This window comes from Blennius ocellaris, assembly GCF_963422515.1.
Source record: "Blennius ocellaris genome assembly, chromosome: 17".
Taxonomy (NCBI): domain Eukaryota; kingdom Metazoa; phylum Chordata; class Actinopteri; order Blenniiformes; family Blenniidae; genus Blennius; species Blennius ocellaris.
In genome coordinates, this window is record NC_137666.1 from 1,738,143 (window position 1) to 1,756,408 (window position 18,266).

At 46.1% G+C, this 18,266-nt stretch overlaps 1 protein-coding gene across 1 annotated transcript in view; it reads right to left on the reverse strand.

Annotated features, from left to right (window-relative positions):
- The window catches only part of dctn1b (dynactin 1b), a 34,310-nt gene that overhangs the window by 5,512 nt on the left and 10,532 nt on the right, over positions 1-18,266 (reverse strand). The window contains 17 exon segments of the mRNA XM_080513053.1: positions 941-1,153; positions 1,254-1,322; positions 2,093-2,261; positions 2,489-2,649; positions 3,313-3,465; positions 3,553-3,669; positions 3,748-3,939; positions 5,051-5,155; positions 5,239-5,398; positions 5,948-5,975; positions 5,978-6,025; positions 6,156-6,360; positions 6,449-6,646; positions 7,505-7,528; positions 8,597-8,773; positions 9,316-9,336; positions 17,320-17,351. Of these exon segments, the coding sequence (XP_080369179.1) occupies positions 941-1,153; positions 1,254-1,322; positions 2,093-2,261; positions 2,489-2,649; positions 3,313-3,465; positions 3,553-3,669; positions 3,748-3,939; positions 5,051-5,155; positions 5,239-5,398; positions 5,948-5,975; positions 5,978-6,025; positions 6,156-6,360; positions 6,449-6,646; positions 7,505-7,528; positions 8,597-8,773; positions 9,316-9,336; positions 17,320-17,351 (2,072 nt within the window).

Here is an 18,266-nt window from a genome sequence, read left to right on the forward strand (position 1 = left end):
AACACTCTGGACATTTTTCCTGCTAACTGGCCGAAGGGTAAAATGTTAAAACACGGCAATCTGCGAGAAAATAGCCGATAAACGGCGCTATTTCCTCTGCTGGGCGGAGCTTCTGACAATAATAGAGTGACATCACGAGTTGTGCACACGCCCAAGTTGTGTTTACATTATGGAGGATCAGAGTTTTGACCACGAAGAGGCTGAATTGAACCATATTTCATCATCATCATCATTTCAAACCCAGTGATTGATGAAGAAGACACAGAAGGTCGTTCTGCCATCGGTGACCCCGTCTGGAACATGTTTGAGGAAGCAGAAGACGCTTCGTCCTCCATTCGTCCTCGTCTCCTCGCCTCAGCAGCCGCCAGTTTTCACCTTTGAGGCTTTGAGGCTCCTGACTTTTGGCAGAACGACTCGGCTTCCTGGATCGAAGCGCTTTTCTGACTGCGGAATCACCGAAGATGAGTCCAGGTATTACTTGATCGTCTACTAGCCGCCCGAGCTAGTGGCTCCCGCTAGCCGCTAGCCGCTAGCTGCGCGAGCTAGCGGCTCCCGCCACCCGTGCTCCTTTCCTCCTCTCTCGGTCTCTTCCAGGCTCAATCTTTCATCAAGGCTCATAAAACGCCGACTATAACTTCAAAACACTGTAAAAACTTGGATATTTAAGAGGGAAACAAGCCGATATAAACACAACAGATGGAGATCTGCACAACTCGTGACATCACGCCCACGAAGAAGAAGGATTCCCCCGACTTCCTCGGCTGGAGATTCAAAATTCAAATAACTTTGTGATGCGACAACCGTGGTGGGGCAGAGTCGGAGGAACCTTACAAGTAGTACCCCAACTATCGTTTTCTGCAAAGTAGTGTTTTACATTTCACTGGGACTTTAAAGCCCAGTTGCTGTCGGTCAAACAGACATTTTGGAGATCTGATGTCACCTGCGGTCCGAAGCTGAGCGCTGCCGGGATGCCCGGCGCGTCGGTTCCCGGCATCCTGCGGCGGATCTTCTTGCAGAACTGCCGGATGTCGCTGCAGGACGTCTCCAGGTCCTTCAGCAGGACGGCCAGGTCGGCCTTCTCCTGGCCGGCGTGCAGGAACGCCCGCAGGCGGCCCACCTCCACCGCCATGCAGTCCAAAGCACTCTGGGTAAACTGCGCGACAACGACGACGACGGGTGAATTAACAGTTCCTTATTTTTTTCTTCCTCCATTAAATCCTCCTTTTTTCTTTTCCCCCCCGGTTGCGACTCACTCTGATGTGATCGGCCAGCTGCATGGTGCAGTCCTCACTCTGCTCCGCCAGGTGGATGCTGTACAGGTGCTGAGGAGGGACAAACGTCAAACTGTCTCCGCTTTGCGCCGATCTGACAACATTTTCTCTCGTTCACTGCGACATCCTGGTGTTTTTGGACGTTATTGTTATTTTTTTTCCGGCCGAATCGGTTTAAACTACGAACGTCGATGTCGTTTCACGGTAAGTCAGGGGTGTCAAACATGCGGCCCGGGGGCCAGAAGCGGCCCGCCAGAGGATCTACTCCGGCCCGCCATGTGAGTTTTTTTTTTTTTTTTTTTTAAGTATAAATATGAAAACTGACAGAGGCGGATCTAAAAACACTCGATTGGCAAAAATGACATTCAAAACCGCCCTTGATCAGAATTAATTAATGCATCTGTGGAGGTCACACAATGCAACACCTTTCACAATAAAGGTGTCCAATTTATGTGAAGTGATACTTTAGACACGTAAACTCAAATTTTTTTCCCAGATGATGACAAATTGTTTTAATCCTGAATAAAAATACGATATCCAGATACAGAATTTTTTATTTTTGCAAATATAATATCTGATTTCCTTTAATATGTAAATTTCAGAATAGACTGGCAAATTCTTGCAGTTACAAAAGGATCAAAAGAAGGAAAGACTTTGACTTTGACATTTGTCCATATCTGCAGTTTAATGTGTTACGTTGGCTGAAATGAGTTTGACGCCCCTGCAGTAAGTGGTTTGATGTTCCCTACATCTGCAGTGTGTGTGTGTGTGTGTGTGTGTGTGTGTGTGTGTGTGTGTGTGTGTGTGTGTGTGTGTGTTACCTGGTAATACTTGATGGCCTTGGTGAGCGGCTCCACGTTGACCGTCTCGTCCAGCTGGTCTTTGTGCAGCAGGTCGATGAGGAAATCCAGAGAGCGTTCATGGACGCTCATCTCCGTGTACAGAGAGCCGATCTTCTTATAGACCTCCACGCCGCACTGAGCCAGGGCCCTGACACACACACACACACACACACACACACACACACACACACACACACACACACACACACACACACACACACACACACACACACACACACACACACACACACACACACACACACACACACACACACACATCTATTGTACAATTGAAGAACTGCACCGAAGCGCAGGAGGAAAATTTCCCACGTTTAAGAGCCAAATGGTCTCAGAGCACATGCAGGTGAGACGTACTGCTCGTATTTGTGAAGCGTGGCGTGCAGCAGACTCAGCGAGTAGACGAGGCCGCCGGCAAAGCTCAGCTGCTCGCCCACGCCGCCCTTCAGGCCGGCTCGCTCCACGCAGGTCTCGTTCAGGTCGAACTTCTCCTGCGCCTGTTTGCTGACCAGCTCCGCCTTCGGGCACACGCAGACAGGAGGTGAAAACCTCGGAGGTGGAGGAGGAGGAGGGGGAGGGGGAGGGGGAGGAAGAGGGGGAGGAGGAGGAAGAGGAAGAGGGGGAGGAGGAGGAGGAGGAGTGGGAGGAGGAAGAAGAGGAGGAGGGGGAGGGGGAGGGGGAGGGGGAAGAGGAGGAGGAGGAAGAGGAGGAGGGGGAGAGGAAGAAGAGGAGGAGGGGGAGGGGGAGGGGGAAGAGGAGGAGGAGGAAGAGAAGGAAGAGGAGGAGGGGGAGGAGGAAGAAGAGGAGGAGGGGGAGGGGGAGGGGGAAGAGGAGGAGGAGGAGGAGAAGGAGGAGGAAGAGGAGGAAGAGGAGGAGGAAGAAGAGGTGGAGGAGGAAGAGGAGGAAGAAGAGGAAGAAGAGGAGGAGGGGGAGGGGGAGGGGGAGGGGGAAGAGGAGGAGGAGGAGGAGAAGGAAGAGGAGGAGGAAGAGGAGGAAGAGGAGGAGGAGGAGGAGGAAGAAGAGGTGGAGGAAGAGGAGGAGGAGGAGGAGGAGGAGGAAGAGGAGGAGGAGGAAGAGGAGGAGGAGGAGGAGGAAGAAGAAATGGAGGAGGAAGAGGAAGAAGAAGAGAAGGAGGAGGAGGAGGAGGAGGAGGAGGAGGAGGAGGAGGGTGTGGCGTTCACCTTGCAGATGAGTCTGGGGATGAGCAGCAGCACCAGGATGCAGTCGTGGTCGCCGCCGTGCCGGAGGAAGGACTCGGGCATGAAGGCGGTGAGGAGAGAGACGTGCCTGTTGGCCTGACCCACCTCCATCTTCCTCAGCTCCATCTCGATGGCCTGGACACACACAACCGCACACTGAGAGCCCTTGTAGCGGCTTCAAGGCAGGAGTGAAGCTTTTTGACCGCCGGCTTTGGTTCTGACCTTGGCGTAGGCCTTCGTCTCCGCAAACTTGATCTTGAAGTCGAACATCTCGGCCGGCGCCTGCTGCTGCAGCTCGGCGGAGGCCTCCTGCTGGCTGGTCAGCTCTCGGTTCACCTCCTGCAGGGAGCGACAGTCAGCAGGAATAAAGAGACGGAAATAAACAAAAGAAACAAAACAATCTTTTGGACCCGTTACCTGCAGGTGGGCCGTGAGCTCGCGGTACTTCTTGATGGTCTGCTGGTAGTCGGCGACGGTCTCCTGCGCCGCCTCCACTCGTTTCTCCGCCTCCCGGACCCTCGCCGCGCCCAGATCCAGCATCTCCCTCAGCTCCAGCTCCGTCTCCCTGGCGTTCTCCTGCAGCTCGTCGTTCATCTCGTTTATGGCTTCCTGCGGGATGGAAACAACATCGACGTTACCGCTGCTCAGAATTTAAGGTTTTGCCTCCGTCGTTTAGCTAAAAGAGGAAATCCGCTGCCTTTTCTCAGAATGTTTCTAATGAAGAGCTTTAGCCACACTAAACCGGAGTTTAACGAGATAGTAACAGAAGGGGGGGGGCAGCAGCTCTGCAACTTGCTTCTTTTACTAAAGTTTCTCAAAGCCGCTGAAACGATCCGACTGGTTTCCTGCGGTCGCATTTCTGCACCGTCAGATTTTCCGATTCAGCAGATTGAATATAAACGTTTCATTGATGTGTTCGTCACTCATCAGCAGACAAACCTGATGGAAACACTTTTCATTCAGCCGTCGGCCAGAAGCCTTTTTTTTGGGGGGGGGACAGACGTCTGAGTCGGAACAGGAAGGATTTATAAACTATCGATCAATCGATTATGATCCATGAGACAATTAAATCCCTCTGGCGGGCCAGAACCGGCCCGCCAGAGGGATTTAATTTTTTTTTTTTTAAGTATAAATATGAAAGCTGACAGAGGCTGATCTAAAAACACTAGATCGGCAAAAATGACATTCAAAACCGCCCTTGGTCAGAATTTGACCCCCGACATTAATGCGTCTGTGGAGGTCACATGACGCAACGCCTTTCACAATAAAACAATGAGTCCAACTTATGTGAAATGAGACTTTAGACACGTAAACAATTTGTAGGTGATGACAAATTGTGTTAATCCTGAATAAAAATACAATATCCAGATACAGGTGACTGAGGTTTTTATTTTGCAAATATAATAATATCTGATAAACTTTTTCAGAACAGACTGGCAAATCCTTGCAGTTACAAAAGGATCAAAAGAAGGAAAGACTTTGCATTTGTCCATATCTGCAGTTTAATATGTTACGTTTGACTTGTTGGGCCTCCAGAGGTCAGATCAGGTTGATGTGGCCCCTCAACTGAAATCAGTTTGACGCCCCTGTTTTAAACAAGAGTAAGTGACTATTGGGGTGAGTGTCAAACACATAATGGACACCAGAGGGCGCCACCTGCATGGTAATGACAGATGACGAGTCAGCGACCAGAGGAGTGTAGTCCAGTAGCAGGACTCACCAGGTCGGTGACCGTCTCTCTCAGCTCCCGGACTTTCTCCTCCAGGTCCAGGTTCCTCTCCGTCAGCGTCTCCACCATCTCCTCCGCCCCCAGCGCCGCGTCCACCTGAAGCGAATCACACGACGGATGAGCCGCTAAACTCTGGACGGAAGGGATCTGACTGTTAACGGCGGCGGCGGCGGTCTGACCTGCTCCTTCAGCTCGTCGATGGTCTTCTCGGCCACCGTCACCTCCTCCTGCTGCTTCTCCTTCTGGCTCCTCAGCGAGTCCAGCTCCACGTTCTTCTTCTCCATCTGCTTCTGCAGCTTCACGTGTTCCTGCTTCTCCGAGGCCGACAGGTCGCGCATCCTGAGCAGAGGGGGGGGGGGGGGGGGGTCTTTCAGCCGGACACTGGACCTCGCCGCGTTTGGATTCATAGACCATTTAAAAAAAAAAAAAAAGAGCCGACGTTCTAGTGGGATGCTTTTAGTGAAAAAAAAATATTCTGTACGTTTTTAATCTGGAGCAGATTTTTATTGTTTCAATTAAAATACTGCAAAACGATAAAGCACTTTTAGACTTCCTTCATTGCTCCTATTCAAAAATAGTGAGGGAAAGTCGACTTCCGTCAGAAACTCTGAGTTTTATTGTTCGATGTGGACAAAATGTGATTTTCTTTTGTCACTGCCGTCTGTGAGCTCAATGAACAAAACCCTCCAATGAGAGGACTGAGGTTAACAGTGATTTCCTTAAAAGATGCACAAAGCCTGTAGTTTAATTCAAATGAAGAGAAACATGTTGTATCAGACAACCTCTGATTAAATCCCTCTGGGTTCTTGAGGTCTGTGAAGTTCGTGATTCTGAAAAACCCGCAGGAGTGAGTTCAGACGATCCTGCTTTCGACATCGACCAACGTACCTGACCAGAGCCTCCTTCAGCCGGCCGTCTGCTCCTCCAGCTGCTTCACGTGGTAACTGGACGCCGCGCCATCCGAACCTGAGAGGAGCCCCGGGGGAAAAGCACGAGGTCTTTTTAAAACCACATCTTCATGATCTCACTGACTCCACTTAAGGACAATCACGGAACCGATTCGAGATACAGAATTGCTTGACGTGTGAGCGGCAACCTTTCTCCTCGATCTCGTGCTTCAGGATCTCCAGGTCCATGGTGAGCTCGTCCACCTTCTCCTTCAGCGAGTCCACCTCCAGCTGCAGGGACTCGGCTCGCTCCTCCGCCATCTCTTTATCCAGCGTCGCCATCTCGATGGCGTCCGCCGTGTCCGACATCTCCTCCATGTAGCGCTCCTTCGCCTCCAGAGCCTCTTTGGCCTCCTGCAGGCCAACACAAGTCCTCCGGTTAACGTTTCCTACTCAAAAAGGATCAAAGTACATCAGTCCGCGTTCTTCTACCCGTCCTCACCCTCTTGGCCTCTTTGAGCTGCTTCTGCAGCTCGGCCTGCTGCTCCTGCATCTTGGCCTTCCACTCCTGCAGCTGCTCCAGTTGGATCTTGTGCTTCTCCAGCTCCTTCAGCTTGGCCTTGTCCTCCGTCCGCTTCATCTTCAAGGTCTCCAGCTTCTCCTCCAGGTCCTTCACCTGAGCTCGCAGCGCCTCCTCCTCCTGCGGGGCGACACGCTGACTTCAGCAAAAAAAAACACTGAAAAAAGCCAAACATTAAAAAAAAAAAAAAAAAAAAAAAAGTGAAAGTGCACTTCATTTTTTTTTTCCAAACATACTTGTTTTGTCATTTCACTTAATTATGTCGGTACGATTTCAAGCACTTTCATCTTTTTTTTTTCTTTTTTCTTTTTAATTTATTTAATTCCAACCCGCCATGCAGACGATTCACCCGTGAAGAAGCGAAGACACGCAGGCTTTGCCATGCTTTCTACAAACTGCCGCCTCGAATTACCGGCAGCTCTCGTGTTTACGTGGGATTTCAGACTAATGCCGCACCTCACAACAAAATCCCTCTGCAGCCTCTCGCATGCTCCTTTTCACAAAGTCACGGCGACAAGAACGTTGTTCTCTGTTAAGAGACCAAGACTACAAGAATGGAAATTAGTGTCACACCATCGTATGAACAGTTTAAACACAGTGGAATAAAATAAATATACACCATGGATAGAAAAATATGCCTATATTGCACATATTTGTGGGGATATTCTTATGTTATGGTAGAAGTTTAACCACGTTAGCTTCATTGTAGTAACCTTCAACTACAAGACATAGACTGTAGGGGGTTTGTGGAGACATTGGTAATCTTTACTGTGGAATCTGTTCCTCCAAGTCGTTTCATCCAGAAGCGCACGAGTCTTGCGTGCATGAATTTACACCACACGTGTAAAAGACGGAGCGAGAGAGCGCCAATTAAAGAAGTCACACCTCTGACAGCTTGTTAGAAAGTTAGTGAGGTGAAAAAAAAAAAACAGCACGTCAGAATCGAACGGTAGAGAAAATCACGCCAAGCGGCTGCACCTGCGTTTCCATAGCGACGTCCACCTGAGGGGGTAAAATACCCATGAGACCCGTGGGCCACGCCTAAGATGCATTTTCACAGAAAAAAAAAAAAAAAAGAGACGATCTCCGAAAACACTGGGTTTTAAATACTTGTAACTTTATTGTAGTCGAGAACTAATCGCTTCATCTACTGCATGACGTCGTGAAGAAAAGCCCAGAAATGTTCATATTTTCGCTTTTTGATAATATTCAAAGCATCGACATATCATTTCATCCAAATAAAACACTTTCTCTGTCAGAAGACAATCACTTTATGCGGATGATACTGTATATTATATGATCAAATGAAGGGTAAAAACTTAATATTGGGGTTGATGGTCTCTGAACAGGAGCAAATTAATAAAATACAAATCAACAAAGGAATTTATTCATTGCCAGAAAATTACTCTGTAATCAACTCGATTAATTGTTAAAAATGTTCAATAAGATGCCTGTGAGAGCATCTGAGCTTCTAAATCGCACCAAAGATAATATGATAATTGAAGATAATATGATAAATGAAGATAATATGATAAATGAAGTTCTATCTGATCTAATCTAATGTCATATGAAGCACAAAATAAAGAAAATAAGAGACTTTGTGCTTCAGCGCCTATTCTTCACGATTACATTTTGTCTTCGTAATTGAGAGAAATATGAATATTAATGTTTCTGCAAAACACTAAATTGGAGTCTTACACACAACACAACATCATCTATTTTCACGTTTCTTCTCCTTTACCGCACGAGTGAATCGAGGAATCGAGAGAATCCTCTCCACCAAAACGTTCACCGTTTTATTTCTACGTGAATCTCTGCGGGGCGACGCCGTGTTCCCGCCGCACGCAGCCAAAGACCTTTGGATGGTTCCTGATGAGGCGACTCGGCCGGGTGACGCGGACACGAGCTGACAGCGGCGTCAAACTCCTGTTTATTTAGAGGATCAGGAGCCAGAACGCGTCACATCTGATCACACTCATGTGATGCTGCTGTCCTGGTAACGCGTCACTTTCTTTTTTTCTTTTTTCTTTTTATACTTCCGCTCTCTGAACGTGACCTTTTGGAACCGACCTTGCTGGGGACGGCGACCGGGGGGTTTCCGGGCGAGTGCAGCGTGGGGATGACCGGCGCGGCGAGCGGCGTCTGGGCCGGCGTGCTGGGCTCGCTGCTGCTCATCTCGCCGGCGGAGGCGGAGGCCGAGCCGGACGCAGCGCCCTTCCCTCCGGCGCCTGCAGGTCTGCTGGGCTGCTGAAGAGACCAAGGCGGGGAAAAGAAGGTGATTTAATTACTTAAGTTAATGACAAAAAAAAAAAAGAAGAAGAAGAAGCAGGAAGTCCTGACTGTACCAGGATCTCACTGCTTCATGGGGGAAAAATGGACAATATGTTAAGTCCTTGCTAAATTTGATCCATTTATCCACAACCCTAACCCCAACTCTTCATCAAAAGCACAAAAAAAAAAAACTAACACTACTTTATATATACAATTTATCCGGTCACATTGTAAATGAACTTGATTTGTCAGTATGAAGGCAATTTTGACATTTCTACTTTTTTCACCCCCCTTTTTAAACTGAAAAATTCTTTTGAACCTTAAAGCAAAATGCAACATGATATGATATGTAATCATACATGATCGGGGCTACTTGAGGGAAAGCACACGCCACACATTAGATCCCCGATACTGATTTACATGTGTACAAGATTCAACTCAATATAACGACGACCAAACTGACATTTGAGACGATAAAAAAAAACAGAAGCACCAATGGAGCTTTGGACTGGGCTCACCTTGGGCCTTCTGGCCGTGGTCTGAGGAGCAGAGGGAGGAGAGGAAGAGGAGGAGGAGGAGGAAGAGGAGGGAAGGAGACAAACGGTCAGGGTTAGCATTAGAAGCTTATGGAGGTCATATTTAACAGGAAATCGCAGACAAAAGGACAAAATGGGAGAATGAAGCCGAGTTTGGGTGACGAAGCTGAAACTCTGACAAACGTCTCCACTCATTGTTTCCGGAAACAATCTCTTCTTGTCCTCGCGGCCCTGCGGGGACTCGTCTCCAGCAACCACACGACCAAAAGCCTCAGCAACAATATGGACTCTGTGGTCCGAACCGGCGCAGCCCCGTTCTGCTGTACTGCAGAACGGTACTCACACAGGACGGATGGAGGAGCTCTATTATCCTGAGTGATGGCGTGCTGCTGCAGAACAGGTGCGATAAGAGGCTTTACACACCACTGGCATTCAAATACGCAGGTTTTACTTTAACAGAACGATTGAAACAGTGAAGGAGAGGATTTTGTCATTAATAATAACAAAATATTCACTGTATTTTAGTACAGGTAGTTTTTTTTTTTTAAATGTAGGTCAGAACACATTAAATGTCAGGTAACTTCTCACTTCATTACTTTTTCTAATTCAAATTACAACGTTAAGCGAAGTTGCTCTTCACATAAAACCTGAATTATCCTCAGGAGGCTCTTATCACCCATGTTCAATCAACGACTGGTGAAATGGATCCAATGGATCATGACGTTTAACAAGTTACGACGCGGTTTAACTCAAAACACTTGATGAACTTTATTATTCATGTCACAGTTGCCATGGTGACAGTGTCAAACAATAATAATGTCGCAGCTTCAGCTTTTCTGCTTTGCTACTTTTCAATAAGCTGTTAATTATTTGTAAAAAAAAAAGAAGCTAAAAGTAAACATCATTTAATATAGATTCATGTATGAAAACTATGTCCCTTCTATTTGCTGCCTTGCAGACTTACAGCACTTATTTTCAGTTTTTTTTTAAAACACTAATAAATAACCACTAACTACTCAGTTTTGCATGTGATTAAGACAAATTAATTCAATCTGGGATGATGTGGTGAAATATAAAGGTATTTCTTTGTATTTCACTTTTTAAATGTGAACTTCCAGGTGAAACTATTCTTTTTCCACCACAGTTAAACTTTCATATAATTTAGATTTATTACGCAAGAGCTGAAACAGTTCTTTATTTTATTCCTGATAACTTGGAGGTCGTGAACAAACCAAAAAATACACTAACTCAAAATATTTGAATAATTCAGCAGACCATGTTCGATTTCTTCAGATGCACCAATACAATTCTCAGGATTATAGACAGCCATGAGGACATTAACCACATTTCCATCCCTCCATTAAAAGCAGACACTCTTTCCTGCACCCTCCGTCTTCCACCGTTCACTTTCTGCTCTCCGGCTCCACTTATCACCAGTTATCGCTCATATCGGATTAAAGCGTGGCACTGAGAGGAAATTAGCCCGAGCCAACAGCTGTACCAAACAACGAGCCTCCAGCCCCCCCCCACCCCCAACCCCCCCGAGCTGCACTCTGCCTCCGGGAACGAGCTGTGCTGAAAGCGAGGAGGTCAAATATCGAGGATGCGAGCGGCCACGGTTGGGAAAGATACGGAAGCAGCTGAACTCCACTGCTGCAGACGCGTCTGTCAGCATGACATGATTCTGCAAAAAAATTTAAAACACCACCGACGGCGACGCAAAGCAGGAACCGAAGGGCGAAATATACAAATGTCACTGCTGAGCCGTTGTCGTAATTGTGGGAGAATATGGAGCGTGAGAGGAGAGGAAGAAAAAGGGTGATTCCCTGCTGAACGGAAAAGAGAAAACTTCTGAGGCTTGACCTTTACGGCTCTGACAATATAAAGGATGATGATGATGATGATGATGATGATGATGATGATAACAACAGTAACATCCCAACAGATGAAGAGGATTGTGTGGAGTTCTGTACCTTCCGGGGTGCCGGAGTCTGCCTCATCATATTTGCAAGGGAAGAGGACACACACACACACAGAGTCACAGAGAGACACACACACACACACACACACACACACAGGAAGGCGGTATCACAGTCACAGCGGTATCCACAGACGCTGAAGCTGAACAGTCAGACAGGCGGCGGCGGCGGCAGTGGCTCAGGCCGGGGGAAAGAAGCTGCAGTGGTGCAAATGGCCGCGGCGGCGGTTTATTCCCCTCCCGCCCCTCCCGCCCTCTGTCCTCCGTCTCCGGCTGTCGTCCTTCTCTCAGCTCGTCTCATAATCCGTAACGCCGGAGCCGTCGGTCCGTGTCTCCCTGCTCCGGTTCAGACTCTGGCGTCCTGCTGCCGCCAGCCTCCAGCCTGCTGCCGCCGCCTGAGACTCAGGAGACGCCTCTCTCTCTCTCCCCCCCGCCCTTTACCTCCCTCCCTCCCTCCCTCCTCCTCCTCCTCCTCAATCCTTCTCCCCTTCCATCTCATTTGCCCCCCTCTTCTCGCTCTGCTTATTGTGATTTGTCAGTCCAGCCAATGCCCTTCTCCTGCATTACATCACTGCGTACCCCCCCTCCTCCCCTCCTCCCCCTCCTCCCCCTCCCCGCCGCCGGCCCGACCACAGACAAGAGGAGGAAGACAAACGATGCGAGACGGAGGAGGGCGGGGCTGCAAATGGAGGTGAGAGAGGGGGGAAAATGAGCAGCGACACTGATGCAAGCCTCCCTCGTCTCCTAGCAACGGAGGCGGACCCTCATTAGCATGAGGTGGACGACAATAAAAGCAGGGTGCACGCCTTCATCCGCTTCCTCACGTGCCGCGGGAAAGTTTTTTGAGGGACGTCGTTGCGTGTCGTTCCACATTTCATCGGCTTTTTCATACTGAATCGAGCGAGTTTAATATAAAGAAGGAGAAGGCCGTCGTCTCTCGGCGCTTCCTGATGCTTCTGGCACTCAGACAGGAAGGCGTCGGCATGAGACGCGTCTGTCTGGAGATTCAACATCTCCACCTCCTCCTTCCTCTGTGCCTTTTCCTTTACTTTGAGTCACTTAACGACATTTTAAGCTAACATCAAGAGCAAACATTTCCCACGTATTGTAAAACTAACTGCATTTTAAGGTGGAAATTCAAAACAAACATGCATTTTGATTCATTTGGGTTAATTTGCAGCTACTAAGGTTAATTCTTTACGTTAAATTAGTAGCCCCGGACCTCAATGACTGTTCTATAGCGCTCTGCGATTCGGCCATGGCGAGGCCCACAAACATGTCATCCTCGCTAACATCCCTTCACTCTTGAGTGAAATCTCTCTGAAAACCACGGAAACAAGACAATAAAAGACCTGGGATCGATGAACCTTGCCCTCCAGCAATGTGAGGAGCGATTTAATAGCCGAGAGCCATTTGGGTTAGGTATCTCAATATCGCTCTCGGCTCCACTAATCTCCTCCTCGGCACCAAACAGCTCAGCAGGAACCGAAGAGAGATGTAAGAGGATTAATTCGGCGAGGATACTCCCCGATTAGCTGTTCCCACAAAACTCACAACACCGTCACGCCACGGACGACGGCGGGCGCCGCTCGTGGTGGCAGCGAGCCGGCGTGTCGGAGCGACTGGCCGCGAGCGTGAAAGTGATTAAAAAAGATTTATCACGGTGGGAAATTAAGGCGGCGGAGGAACGAGAACAAATCTCCCTGCGCGGATCCATTACAGAGCAGCCGATGGGAAATCTGTCCCTTTTAAAATATTAAGCATCCTCCGCCTGTAAAAGTGCTGCTCTGAGAGCCGCAGACAGAGAGAGAGAGAGAGAGAGAGAGAGAGAGAGAGAGAGAGAGAGATGGGTGGCGGTAGATCAGGTTTCTGCTTTCCCAGCACACACTGGGAGCGCCGCGGCCTCCGGAGGACAGAACTCGGGGTTTACATTTCCACTCGGGAAGCAGTGATGACACTCGAGATACTTCACGTGACGGTAGCGTTTAAAAAAAAAAAAAATCTCTTTTTCTGGAGTTGGGATGAACGCATGAGCTGCAGCGGCACCAACAGCGTGACCGGGCAGTTATATGCCTCTCGCTTCAATGAGAGATGATAAAGTTAGAGGTGAGCTGACAGGAAATCTTTTACCCTGCAGGGCTCCGGGGGGGAGGGGGGGGGGGGGGGGGGGGGGGGGGGGGGGGGGGGGGTCATTTCACCTCAGTCACATGCTGACATTTTGTAGACGGTGCATCAGAGGAACGCCGTCGTGTATGAGTCAGCCGGGGAGGATGGTTAATAAAGAGCACCGGACTGCAGGAGAGCGGAGGACGTTGGATTCTCTAAACGCTGCCGTGCACAAACATCTGAGCACTTCGGGATCAGAACCATCGACGACGAGGCAAATTCTGCCCGCAGCATCTTGACAAGCTGAAAATATTCCCGGGACAGAATTGCAATTTCTGCAGCAGTTTGCTGGCGGGTGGCTGATTTCTGGGTTTGAAGCATTGCTGCCATCTGCTGTTTAGCTCCGGGTCCCACTGCTGAGTTACGCTCGTGAAGATTTGAAACAAATTGGGAACAGCAGTTTGCTTTTATTGTCTTTTTTTTATTAGCATTTTTACCATCTGCACACTCATTCTGCAGGATGGATTTGGCCCCGGGAGCTGAATGTTTGGTTCCCCTGCTCTCAATCAATCAGAAGGATTTATAATGGAAACAACAGTAAATTTTTTCTTCTTCTTTCCCCCAACAAACTAATGACAAATTTATCCATTAAGCTTCAAAGATGCAACACATTTAGGAGTGCAAATCTACATTAAATCAAGTTAAAGGAGGCAAACCTCACAAAACCACACGAGAAAGAAATGACCACAAAAAGTGCAATTTTCTGTGGATTTGACTTAAATAAGAGCGAAGTAGGAAAATAGAAATACTAGGATCCTGTAGACGAGTGCAGAGGTCTGCCGCCTTCGGCCGTCAGCTCCTCTGCAGTGGCTCCCTATAGCTTTTTATTTATTTATTTTTATTTAATTTCACAACAAACAAACCCTCAGAAAAACTCTTATCTGGCTGCCGGGGGTGGTAAATGTAACACTGGAAGAAAGGGTGGTCTCTTGTTTTTTTTTTATTAGGAGGAAGCACAGAGTAACAAATTAAAAAGTTAATTAAGACTGCACCTATGAGATGCTTTGCAGTTTAACAAATACATATCATTATGAATAATAATAATACTACTAATAATAATAATAATAATAATAACAACAGATTTGTATTATTATTATATCAGTTAAGTTCTATATAATTGTCTTCCTGGGACCTCTGATGAAGAGAGTTTCATTTAATAAACAGATTTTTCTTTAATTCAATAGAGGCGACGTAAACTACAGTTGTAGCTTACATAGAATAAAAACTATAAACTATATATTAAGTTAGATTTCACAGGTCGAGGGCAAAGATGGCTCTCTTGTTCCAAACGGTTGCAGACCCCTACACCTGCACAAGGCATTCCTGTCACTTGTTATTATCAGAACAGTGATTTGTTTTGAACTGTCATTCATTTAGATTTGAGTTTTTTAAACTTTTGAACATGCTCCAATAAGCACAGACAGACGAACGGACGACAAAGACGACGTTGAGGTACAGAGCCGCACCAACGCAAACAGACAAGAGCAGACAGGTGAGTGAATATGTGACGACATGGGCAGAAGCACGGGCGTCATCATCACCATCTTCATCATCATCATCCTTTTTTTTCATTCTCTCACACACACACACACACACACATTCAGCTTCCTGCACACAAAAAGACCAGGGATGGCGGCCAGGTGAGCTGCGAGGATTCATGGGAAATGGAGGCGAGGCTCTGTTGCCATGCAGCGGCAGCAGCAGCAGGGCCATTCAGAGCCACGGTTACCACGGTTACCACGACCATCATAACATAACATTACCACTGTACCGAGGTTAGAGAAACATGCAGCACCTTTTTGGGCTTCACTCCTCGCTGCGTGGGTGAAGGAAGGAGGGAGGGAGGGAGGGAGGAAGGAAGGAAGGAAGGAAGGAAGGGGGTGAAGGTGAAGGTTAAAGGTCAAGAGCATGCCTGAGGTAAAGGGGTCTGGGGTGACTTGGTGCTCTTCGCTGGGAGTTCATTTCACTTTCACACTCTTCATTCACCTTCACAACCTGGAAATGTAATAAAATTAGCTTTTGTATATTTACTCTCATCTATTCACACTTTCTTCAAATTTTTAAGAATCACTCAATGTCAGACTTTTTTTTTTTACTTATAATTCCATCACCATATTGTGAAAATATAAAATTATCTTTTTATCCACTATTATTAATTCAGTCAGTTTTACAGCAGTATGCGATCTATCTTTACAGGCTGGATTGCAAATCCAATATCACCTTCATCAAGTTCTATATGCAAACTCTGTGAAAGACACTGAGTTGTTTTTATTTTAATTTTACACTTAAAGAAAATGTACTTTTCATCAGATAGATTTAAATGACTTACTGTGTTTATCTTCTGTCATTCAATGCTTACAATTATTTTAAGAATCTTCTCACAGTTTTCTTGTCAAAAAGTAACTCCAACTCAACAATTTACATTTATTTACAAGCCAAACAAGCCTACAGCTGCTGGAGGGACATGAATCAGTCTGGATTTTCTTTCCCTTTATTTCATCACGGAAGCACTAAAAGTAAAGAAACTCTGTGCCTATTTGCTATCAGAGACAATTAATCACTCAGGTTAAAAGGGATTTTGTTTTGGACCTCAACAATATAGACATTTGTCTCATTTCACATCCTCTAACAAACCTCTCAGGTTCTGTTTGCTCTATTGTGTTTCATAATTCAAAAGGAGAGACTTATCCAACTTCCCCAGGGGAAAAAAAAAAAAAACATCCAAAAGGGAGTTAAGACTTGAACATACTATTCAAAATAATAAAATAAAGGTTGGTAAAATAAAGTTTGATTAAAGATCAAACATAGATTGTTGAGCAAAACTGTTCCAGTGGTTTATTTGTTGGTGTGTAGCGCCCTCTGTTGATCAGATCAGGAAACGCTCACAAAGTGCAAAATTTCGAATTAATGAAAAACTAACTAACCATACATCTATAGGTCAAGGTTATCAATGCTATATTTATGCATGTGATGCGTTTAAACTTAAAATGCAATTGGAAATACAATATTTAGAGAGTAATTTCTAAAATGATTGGGTTTAAATATGCTTCGGATAATCATCCTTCCTCATATCCTGTAAAAGGAGTGATTATTGCCTTGTCTAACTTAAAAGAGAAATGAAGATATGCATTCAAGCACAACTGCAGATACTTCCTTGAATTGTATTTAATCACAAGTAAAATCTGCTTTAAACTGCAACCGGCCTTCCATTCAAATTGCCAGATAATACAATAATATATCTGACAAACGTCGGTTGCTCTGGTAGAAAAAGGAAATTGTCACATACAAAAAAATACCCATAAATCTGACATAACAACAGTACCGGTAGTATTTTCAATGAATTACTTGAACCCCTCGTACTTTCAGGTGTTATTTGACATTTTAATTCACACACACACTCAGCAATGTTTTGAAATCAGAAAACTAAGGAACAAAGCAACACGAAACACTTTTTAGATTTAGATTAACTTCAGATGTTTTCCTCTGTCTGGATGCAACGTTTGATTAACAGTGTTTTCTATTCTGCACTCTTTTTTTATTATTTTTTTTTTTTTTAGTAACGACCCGCCTCCGGAGCATCACTTCCACACACACACACATAAAAAGTACAATTCTGACAGCTGCAGTTTGAGATGAAAGAAATATTGGAGGACTGGATCAGCTGTTGGGGCGGAGCTTATCCTGCAGGTTCGTGTGTGTGTGTGTGTGTGTGTGTGTGTGTGTGTGTGTGTGTGTGTGTGTGTGTGTGTGTGTGTGTGTGTGTGTGTGTGTGTGTGATTGAAAGACATGACAAGGTGTGAGGCCCCCTTATCTGTTCCTGGTTACAATGTTGTCTCACTCACCAGTTTATTGGACTTGGGCGTCTCCAGGATCTCTGAGGAGATAAAAAAGAGAGAAACTGACAATGAGACACTTTCTCACGTCAGTAAATTGACGGTTTATTTGTCGCCTGGTGTCGTAAGTCCCGGCCACTGATTCCCGGTCCGGACAGGATACCGCCAACAGATGGTCAACGGAGTGTTTGAATTTTTTTTTTTTTTTATTAAAACGCCACTAAAAGTGATCTCTCAAACTTCAGCCACCAAAAGAAAGCCGGGAAGAGTGAGAGAGACAAATCTGCGACAGGGATGAATCAGTATCTCCGTTTATTACATCCAGAGAAAATTAAATGTCAAAAAAATAACACCAGAAACAACGAAATATATTTGTTTTTGGTAGATTTAAAAAAAAACAAATCAAAGTTCTTGTGTGCGGTCGAGTGTGTTTTTCTTTGCGGGGGCAGAAATCTGTTAGAACACCTACTAAACAACATCCTATTTGTGAAAATTGACCTTTGACGTGTGTGCGGGAGCATTTCAAAACAACAGTGAGATCAATAAATTGAGGCCGGTTCTCACGGATGTTCCACACGAATAAAACTGAATGGAAACGTAGTTTTACACTTTATTATAGAAATACGTGTTGTTGAGGTCCCTCTTAAAGGCATATTCTATAATCCTGTTGTGAGGCTCCCAAAGTAAGGAAAAATTATATTACGAGACAATTAAAAATATCATTTTGATGACTGACGGGTTCATTATTAAACAAGTGTTGGTGTTATGCTGATTTCTGCACAACATCCTCGTGAACTGCATATCGAACTGTGTAAAACCAGGAAGCGTCTGTTTAGTTCAGCAAAGTTAGGATGTCATTGCATTAAAAAACTGTTGGCTGAAATGAAAATTCGACCTCCAAAACACTCTGGCTGTCGCTTCTAGAGACATTTTTATGCTAATTGGCCCGAGGGTAA